The sequence below is a fragment of the Cyprinus carpio genome, chromosome B7 (assembly GCF_018340385.1).
Source record: "Cyprinus carpio isolate SPL01 chromosome B7, ASM1834038v1, whole genome shotgun sequence".
Taxonomy (NCBI): domain Eukaryota; kingdom Metazoa; phylum Chordata; class Actinopteri; order Cypriniformes; family Cyprinidae; genus Cyprinus; species Cyprinus carpio.
This window is the reverse complement of record NC_056603.1, coordinates 35,174,911-35,185,277: the sequence shown is the minus strand read 5'-3', so window position 1 is coordinate 35,185,277 and position 10,367 is coordinate 35,174,911. Positions and strand designations below refer to the sequence as shown.

The 10,367-nt window shown below is 36.9% G+C and overlaps 1 protein-coding gene across 1 annotated transcript; it reads right to left on the bottom strand.

Moving 5' to 3' along the window:
* Positions 1–7,658: 7,658 nt before the first annotated feature.
* sox32 (SRY-box transcription factor 32) lies at positions 7,659–9,405 on the bottom strand. The gene is made up of 2 exons (XM_042726877.1): positions 9,045–9,405; positions 7,659–8,578 (listed from the first exon to the last, which is right to left on the bottom strand). Exons 1-2 carry the CDS (start codon positions 9,352–9,354, stop codon positions 7,965–7,967), a joined length of 924 nt encoding a protein of 307 aa, XP_042582811.1. The 5' UTR covers positions 9,355–9,405; the 3' UTR covers positions 7,659–7,964.
* Positions 9,406–10,367: the final 962 nt, after the last annotated feature.

Sequence of the window (10,367 nt, the reverse complement as noted above, 5' to 3'; positions counted from 1 at the left end):
AATTTGGACTGTTTTTATGGTACCTTTCTATTGGTCCTTTAGAAATCGCTATGATTTGCTGCTCAGGAAACATTTCTGATTATTATCAAACTTAAAAACAGTTGTGTTTGTTCATATTTTTATGGAAAATGTGATACATTACCATTCAGTCTAGGGTAATATATTTTTTTTATGGAAAATGTGAACAAACAAAAAAAAAAAAAAATATATATATATATATATAAATTAATACTTTTATCCAACAAGGTTGAATTAAATTGATTTAAGTGGCAGTGAAGATATTTATACTTATTACAAATTATTTATATTTCAAATAAATGTTTTTTTTTTTTTTACTTTGTTTTCATCAAATAATCCTGAAAAAGTTAAAGTACCACAGTTTCCACAAAAATATTAAACAAAAACGGTTTTCAGTATTGATAAGAACCATTAGTAATAATTGATCACAAATAATAATGGTGACTCATACTTGGAATTCGTGCTCTGCATTTAACCCATCCAAAATGCCACACACAACAGTGAACACATGCACACACCGTAAACACACACGGAGCAGTGGGCAGCCATTTATGCTGTGGCACCCAGGGGGCAGTTGGGGTTTGATTACTTGCTCAAGGGCACCTCAGTCATAGTATTGAGGGTGGAGAAAGCACTGTACATTCACTCCCCCAACCTACAATTCCTGCCGACCCGAGACTCAAACTCGCAACCTTTGGATTACAAATCCAAATCTCAGACCATTAGGCCAAGACTTCCCCAACTGATAATAATTAAGCAGCAAAACAGAATATTAGACTAATTTCTGAAGAACTATGTGACACTGAACTGAAGTAATGATGCTGAAAATTCAGCTTTAATCACAGAAATAAATTACATTTTAAAATATCTTTAACAGAAAAACACTATTTTTAAGTGTAATATTTCATATTATTATTTTTATTGTATTTTTGATCACATAAATTCAGCCTTCTTTTAAAAAATAAATGAATAAATAAATAAAAATAAATAAAAATAAATAAATAAATAAATAAATAAATAAATAAAAAAAGACAATTATTTGACCGCCAGTGTATATAAAATTCATGTGAAATAGCAAATTATATTTTTATTATAGCCTAGTATATGTCACTTTGCTAATCACGGCATTTGAATGTGAAAGTCTTCCGATTTAAAATGTTTGTTTGAGAATGATATTTTAGGTTTATATATTGTTTTTTTTATATTATTTTATTTATTTATTTATTTATTTATTTTATTTTTCTTAGACATGTGAAATTACAGAAGAAAGCCTGGATAGAAATTTACAAACATTTACTCTTATCTTAGCCTATGTTGTGATGAATAACGTAAATGGCATTAAGAAATTAAAAAAGGACAGAAGTAGTTTGCATCCATGAAAATGAATGTCTGTCGGTTGACTTAATTTTTTTATTGTAAACAGTTGGCAAATATAGCTGAATTGTCTCGTCATGTTGAGCTGCCTACCTTAGCTCACATTCAAGTCACATGCAGCTCAGCTTTGTGAACAGTAAATCCCACCTTCTTTGATTTGATTGGCAATTTCAAACATTTTGACATTGATGAATTAATTAGAATTTTTGACTCAAGTGGGCAGCGCAGGCTATTCGTCTGGGCCGATATATTTATGCAATGGGCCAGTGTTCTGATGATTTGTGTTACCCGCTCAGATTGAGTTACATCCCATTAAAAAGATAGGTAGCACAAATCAATAGCGAAAAATGCTACCTATCAGATTGTGCTAACAGCATCAAATGAATGTGTCCATACCTACCCCTACCCTAAACCTACCCATCCATACCTACTCTTACCTTAAACTTACCCTTAAAACAATGCAAATATATTTTTGGTAGCGCAGTCTGATAGTTAGCATGTTTTGCCTGTACACCAGCCCACATTTTACAGCGGCCCGCCGGGAAAACTTGTGAAATCGTGCAAGCGACAAAAAAACATCCTATGCACTGTTGGCCTGTATATATATATGACCGACCCACATTAAAGAAAATGGATGGCCAGTCTGCCCATTTCCTTGAACAATGCATCCATGAGACATTTAGTGTGAAACAAGACTCTTTCATTGAACGAATATCTGAAAGATTGATTGAGGATAGTGGATGTTTAAAAGGACGACTTCTACAGTACACCCCTCCTTGCTTACCTCTTTTCCACTTTAAGCAGGGTGTTTATAATTTATCGGGTGGGATGAGGATACATGGGTTTAGTTGACAGTGGATAGAGTTACAAAGAAGCAAAGTTTATCCTGGTGTGGCAGGGTAGTTAGATCCTCCCTGTATTGACGTTAGAATATTGTTAGCCTATTAGCAGGTATAGGTGGGTTTATAAAGGGCTGATTTGGGTCAGTTGGATGTGTCACTCAAGTGCCCCCGCCCCTTTCTGGTTCTGGTGTTCGACACTGATTTGTGTTTGTTAGCGGTGTAGCTAATTCAGTCACGGCTTGCTTTGGTTTGATTTTGTGCATCTATTGGAAAGGTAAGCATTACATCAGTGTTGTTTAGCATCTTTTGTATTGGTTTGTTACCTGCCTACTCAGGTATGTGAAGGAATCACTAGGAATTGTTGTATATAATTGGAGACATTAGCCTTATATGGGAGTTTAACTATGTTTGTATTTTTGTTGCAGCATCCCGTTGCTTCCATACTGCTGTACGCCTGTGCCAGTTTTGTTTGGTGTGGCATATACTGTAGCTCAGCAGATAGCTGATTATCCAGTATCAGTGGCAGCTTGATACCCCCATGTCGTTCCAAACCAGTAAAAGCTTTGTTCGTCTTCGGAACACAATTTAAGATATTTTGGATAAAAGTCACAGGCCGGGAGACTGCCAAGTAAATAACAGTGTCAAGGTCCAGAAAAGTATTAAAGTCATCGTCAGAATATTCCATCTGTAGAAACAGCACATTCTTGTGGTGCGGATGATACAGAAGAGCATATGCAGCAGATATGGAGAGATACAGAGGAGACTGTTGACAAAGGAATTGTTGAATAAAGTCGTTATTTTTGTTTTCTTCACTTACAAAAAGTGTTCCCGTCACTTCATATAACCCAGATTGCACGTCTGATGGCAGGTGGAGTTTTCTGACGATGACTTTCATACCTTTTATGGACCTTGACATATATATATATATATATATATATATATATATATATATATATATATATATATATATATATATATATATATATATTGTTTATGTTCCTAGATTCTCCCATGCTGATAGCTATGCACTAGAGTTGGAGTGGACCATCTGATTAGAAAGTAAAACCTCAAACATACACTACCGTTCAAACATTTATAAAAAAAATTTTTTTTAAATATATATCAAATAAATATCATCTTTTTTAAAAAATCTTGTATGTCCTACAAGGCCATCTCATTTAAATATGTGCTGAGGACAATTGGTATACAGCAACCTACAGAGGGCTTCAACATAATGAGAAAACGAGACATGGATGATAATAAAAAAAAGTACTGAGCACTGTGAATGTAAGAGACTCATGTTATATTTATAACAATCATTGTTAATGTTTGGAGTGTACTTCAGGCCAGTTTATGAAGACAGATAAAGAAGAGATGCTGTGTCAACCTGGACAGAAGTCAGTTCCAGATCCACCTTCCACAGCAGACTTCTCATATGAATTGCTGTCTACTAGCATATTATATGTTCTCTTCAGAATTAGGTGCATGCATATATTACTCAGGAACATTTTACACAAATATTGCAAGAATAGGGAATGTTTAATAATTATTATTATTTATTTTATTTTTTGTAGAAAATGTTTGTTTTGGATGGAAATACTGACTATAGCCCTATTCGCATGGGATTATTATTATCTGGGGACCTTGTGTGTGTGATTTTTAAATTACACATCTGAATTTCATGTGGTGCATTCGCACGGGATAAGCATAGCCTGTGATTTTACTTGAATTCACTGACTTATCTCCCAGATACGATGTCAAGGCTTTGAGAGTCCGGTTCTGTGATACGGTTAGATGGATTTAAAAAAATAAACTAATATAGTTTCGTGCCCTGTGTCATTTACATTTCACCAGGTTGAAATAATATCTCAAGCTTCATGCTTGATTTATTTGTAACACAATGTCAAAACCTTTTCAGCTTTCTCTTTCTGCAAATTGTATGGTGTAGCGATATGACACCCAAAATACTATCAAACACTCCAACGCAACTCCATTCTTCGCGAAAGATGGATAAAAAGGCACACAGAAAAAAAAAAAAAGAACTCGAAAAATTATTTACGACCCACCAAATGCTGGCCAAATCACAGAGATGTCGATTCGCACGGGACACATATTATCACAGGAACTCTGTGTTTGGCAAAATATGGTAGGTCATTTGAGGGGGAATTTTTACTTTACAAATTACAAACATAGTCGATTCGCATGGGATTAAGATCACACACAACCTCCGCAATCATTACAAATGACTGGAGGTCACCAGATAATACTAATCCTGTGTGAATAGTGCTTTTGACCCCAAGAACAAGTCAAGTCATAGTGCTTTTAAGAATACAGATTGTGTCAAAGCACTTTACTGTATTAAATAGGAAAATGGTGTGTCAATAATGCAAAATGACAATGACAATAGTAAACACTCAATTTTCAGTTAAAGGCAGTTCATCATTGCATTCAGTGATGTCATCATCCAGCTCAGTTCAGTTTAAATAGTATCTGTGCAATGCAATCACGTCGACGATATCGCTGGATATTAAGTGTCCCCAACTAAGCAAGCCAGAGGGGACAGAAGCAAGGAACCAAAACTCCATCGGTGAAAGAATGGAGAAAAAACCTTGGGAGAAACCAGTCTCAGTTGGGGGGCCAGTTCTCCTCTGGCAAGATGAAACCAGCAGTTCAATTCCAGGCTGCAGCAAAGTCACATTGTGCAGAGGACTCATCTGGTTCTTGTGGTCTTGTCCTGGTGGCCGTCTAGGAGACAAGGTCTTTACTGGGGATCTGTCTCTGGGGCACATCTGGTTGTCCTGGTCTCTGCTGACATTCATGGCCGTCGAGGTCATCAATAGGTGCTGATCAACTATCTGGGCTGGATACGTACTGGATCTGGGTGACTGCAGTGACCATCTGATCTGGATACAGGCTACAGTGACCTCGGAATAAGAAAGAAAACATTAGCGTAGATGCCACCATCCAAGAATCCAAGAACACCTTCCCTACAGTCCAGCAAGGAGGTGGAAACATTATGCTTTGGGGCTGTTTTTCTGCTAAGGGTACAGGACGACTTCATATTGAGGGGCATGAAAGGCAAGGAAGCTCAGCCTGACCCCACCCTCTCCCTCATTTCATCATCCAAAACGGCCTGCTCTATTGTGTCGCGCAGCGAAGGGGGAGGAAAATTATTTGTTTATTTGTTTAAATTATTGTTGGTGGTGCCATGCAAGAAGACGGAGACCGTACTGGAGCTGGCCCACTCACATCCCTTGGCAGGGCATCTCGGGCCACGAACACCATCCAGCGGATCCGCGACCACTTCCACTGGCCGGGCTTGGAGGCCGAAGTAAAGTGTTTCTGCCAAGCCTGCCCGACCTGCCAAGTGTCTTCACCCAGGAAGCCTCACCTCAGTCTGCTGATCACGCTATCCATCATCGAGGTGCCCTTCGAGTTCATCGGGATGGACCTTGTGAAGCCATTGCCTAAGTCTGCCTGGGGACATGAACACATCCTGGTGATTGTCGACTATGTCACCCGGTACCCAGAGGCAGTTCCCCTCGCCCAGCTCTCCAGCTGAGTCGGCATCCCAGCGGAGATCCTGACCGATCAGGGTACCCCCTTTAAGGGGTGGGACTGATGTATAGATTTGTTCTAGTAACAGAGAAGTTGCATTTATTGATGAAGCAGCAGACTGTGTTAGATGACAGCGGTTTTCTGAAGTACTGAGGCCATGTGGCTATATTTAACAGTGCAGCATGACGGTTTCTTATGCAATGCCATCTGAGGGCTCAAAGGTCATGTACATTTACCTGAGATTTCCTGCTTTGTCCTTTACAGACTGAGATTCCTTGAATCTTTTCACCAAATGATGTATGCTAGTTAGCAAAAGACCTAAATTCTTTGTGATTTGGCCATTGAGAAATGTGATTTTTGATTGGTATGACACTTTTCTCATGAAATTTGGCACAAAGTGATGAGCCATGATCCAGCTTTACTTGCAAAGACAGAGATGGTACTTTTATACACAAACATGATTACCAATTCACCTGCTTACTGTGAACTGTTTCAAAACAGTTTAATTTGGATATTCTATAAACTGTTAACTTTTATTTTGCCTCTGTTCTAACTTTTTTGGAGTATGATGCAGCCATCAAAATGATCAAACTTATTCTGTCCACTGTACAGGTTCACAGCACATCACATTCATGCCAGTGACATTTCTGGCTTTGAAGTGTGTTTGCTGAGAAGATTGTGACTCTAGGCACAAAGGCAAGAGGTTTCCAGTGGGAAAGTATTATTTGACAGTATCAATGTTCACCTGCCAAAATTATAATGCCCTGCCCAGTTCCACATTTCTGGCTGTGAAGTATGTTTGATGAGGGAATTGTGATTGCTTCTAAGGGAGAAACAAATAATAAATAAATAAATAAATAAATAAATACATTTTGTAAAATATTGTTACAATTCAAAATAATTATTTTATTCCATTTCCAATGTAATTTAATCTGTGCTGTCACAGCGGACATAACTCCATTACTTAAGTCTTAAGTGTCACATTATAACAGTTGAAGACAGCCGTGCAGCTTATTTTTGGAGAAATTTTGAAACATTTGTCTTCCATGATTCTTTGAAAAGAAAAACTGTCTTTGCTGTCAATTATGATAAATACTTAATGCATATATGGCATAAAAATTTAACAAATAATACTGAAATTATTCACAAAAAGCTTTCAAAAGCAAAGTGTCAAACTTTTATTTCATTCAACATTTTTTTAATTGAATAAAAAAAATACAAAACAATTCAGAATATTCTCAAGATATTTCATAAACAATGTATCAGTCAATTGCTAAATAAAAATCAATAAAACTATTATTTGTAGAAGTAGTAGTAGTAGTAGTAGTAGTAGTAGTATTTTAATTTTAAATGAAAAGGGCATCACTATCACATATTAAAATTATATCTCTTTGGGAGAAATACTGCCCATCTAAAATGCCCAGAGACAAGCAGGGTGATAAGTCCCTGTTCTGATACTGGTAAAATATCAGCATCTCAGACAATAAGAATAGAGGACCACACATATGTTATGTAAATATAATTTGAGAAAAAGAGATGTTTTTGGAGGATAGTTATTAGTAATACTTGTACCAAAGGTTTACTTGCAATAAACTCCAAATTAAAAAAATTAAAAATAAAAAAATCTCTCCCTGAAAGGGAAGGAGCCATTGGTAAGCCAAATACTGGCTAACTTTACTGGATGCATAAATTATTGCGCATTTATTTATTTGTTACTTATTTATATATTTATTATAAAAATATAGAGGTGATGTTGTTTTTTCAATTTTTAGGCAGTATGTGACAAAATATCTGCCAACTAGCATGTTATTCAGTAAGTATTATGACCACATTGACTTTTCAACACTAAATAACATCTAAAGCATTGACGCACTTCATCCCATATTGACATATTTTATTTATATCATCCTAAAAGCTAACTTTTTCTAAAGTAAAAAAAAAATATAATAATAATAATAAAAATAAAAAAAACAATAATAATATCTATAAATACACAATGAACTAAAGTTAAACACTGCATGAACAGCAACATTTGCATTACATATGAACACTATTTAATTTCCACACACAATATCCACTGTCTCACAGTAAGAATTCATTGCACTTGCAGTAGAAAATAAACTTTCACCACTGAAGTCTCTGGATGGCAGTATTCAAAGTTTATGTTTAGGATCACTCATTGTTGTGGTCCACCGGCTGTGCTGGATTGAGGTACTGGTCAAATTCACTGCGGTCAAGCTGGTCCAACATGTCTGATCTCACTTGTTCTAGGTAGAACTCCAGAGAAGGTCCACCCATACACAGTACACATGCACATACCTCCATTCCCCATCGATCACAGAGTTCCACCCCATTCTGCTGCATAGAATGCTGTGAATACAACATCGACTCTGAGTAAGTCGCCAGAGGTAGATGTACAGAAGAAGAGTTCAGTAATGTTGCACCACCATGGAACATCATGTTTCCAGTTGATGATGTTGCTTCAAAGTGGTATGATGAAGAGTGGTTTTCAAATGAAAACCCACTGTGTGGGAGCTTATAGGAGTTTATTTGATTGTATGGTTTCTGTGCGACTTGACCTTGTAACATATATCTAAGGTGAAAAGAGGCATTTGGAGAACTGACAGTCTCACTTGAAGCCATCTTGCTACCACGCTTGTTGCATTTTCGTCGACGGGGCCGGTATTTGTAGTTGGGATAGTCAATGGTATGTTGGATTCGTAGTCTTTCTGCTTCTTGCATGTAAGGACGCTTCTCTGCCAGAGACATGGTCTTCCATGTCTTACCTATAACAAAAATAAAACCAAAAATGTTTTAGTTTAAACAATATTAGAGTATGTATAAGTTATGGATATAGTAATATTAGACTGGTCATTTTATTTCTGTCTTCATATAAAAAAAAAAAATAATAATAATAATAATAAAAAAAAAAAAGAAAATGAAAAAGAAAAAAAAAATCTAATTCATATTACACTAGGCCAGTGGTTCCCAATCCTGGTCCTGGAGAACTCCCAACACTGCACATTTTAGACATCTCGCTATTTAAACACACCTGATTCAACACATCAGCTCATTAGTGAAGACTCCAAGACCTCAAATGTGTGTGTCAGATAAGAAGGCAACAAAAACGTGCAGTGTTGGGGGTTCTCCAGGACCAGAATTGGGAACCACTGCACTAGGCTATTACAATTCTAATCGACAGAATGTTTTAATTTAATGTTTTAGTAATTATAGAAAAAGTGTCGCACTCACCAAGTATTTTACTGAGGTCAGTGTTCTCCAGGTCAGGGTTTAGTTGCGCTAGGCGTCTGCGCTCCTCTTTGGTCCAGATGATGAAAGCATTTAGAGGACGTCTCACTCGAGTTTCCACGGGCGCTTTCGCTTCCGGGCTTGAGCAGCTGGATTCAGACTCTACCGACACCGGGCTTGATGGACCCGACACGGGGCAATGAAACATCCTACGTGGCTCTTTCTGCTGATGTGGCACGTAGTGGCACTGTTGATTCTCAAGCATCATTGTAGGGCCCATCTCGGGTTCGGGGAGCATCCGGTCGAGATACATTCTGTTCTGCCTTGTGAGAAGTTCACCCTGGTGCAACTCAAAGATCGAGCGAGGCTTTAAAAGGATAGCGGACCAATGGGGGCGCAGAGGAGTGGATTAAAGGTGTGAAGCGCCAGAAGTTTCACCTTGGTGATAACGCTGATGTCCCTGTTGTGAACGAAATGTGTATATATAAATATATATAAATATATATATATATATATATATATATATATATATATATATATATATATATATATATATATATATATATATATATATATTATAAATCCATAGCCTGTCCAGTAGACATGGTATCAAAACATTCATCGTGAATTTTCATTAAATATCCCTTGTTGAAAAAAGGGATGCTCATAGACTACTAACAGAAAAAGCAGCTAACAGAAACAGAAATTGCTAATAGAAAACACAATTTAAAACCATTCATATAGGCTAAATTAAAATCCTATTAAAAACGAATAAGTTTTGATAAACCGAAAGTCAATAAATTGATAAATCATTTTATCCGATACTTGGTTTCTTTAATCCCATTAGGATTTTTTTTTTTTTTTTTTTTATAAATAGGATTGAAACCCCATTCCCAAGATTTTGTATACCTGCCAACAGATAGTTCTCCACCAAATGTTTCATAAAGTGAAAGGAGAACGTAGTATCTATCAATGCATAAGATCACATCACATCGCATTATAAATTGTAAGCGTTGCCTTATTACCCTTCCTCTACCGAAAAGATGTAATTTCAGCTCCAGAAAGGTATTTCTCTACAGCGCACGCTGTGCTCTGTACAAATTACAAGTATAAATGATACAGGATGCACTGCAATGATATGAATAAAGCCCACTTCTACCATTTTTGAAAAATGTTACAAGTATTCCAGGGCTGGACGGAGGGTAAATGTCGGCGCTGGACAAATCCAGCCCATTCAGCCCACCCAGCCCACGAGTTCCTCGTGCCTGTTTTGCTGGGTTACAGGGACCTAAATTGGAGTGAATAAATGAATAAATAAAACGGGAC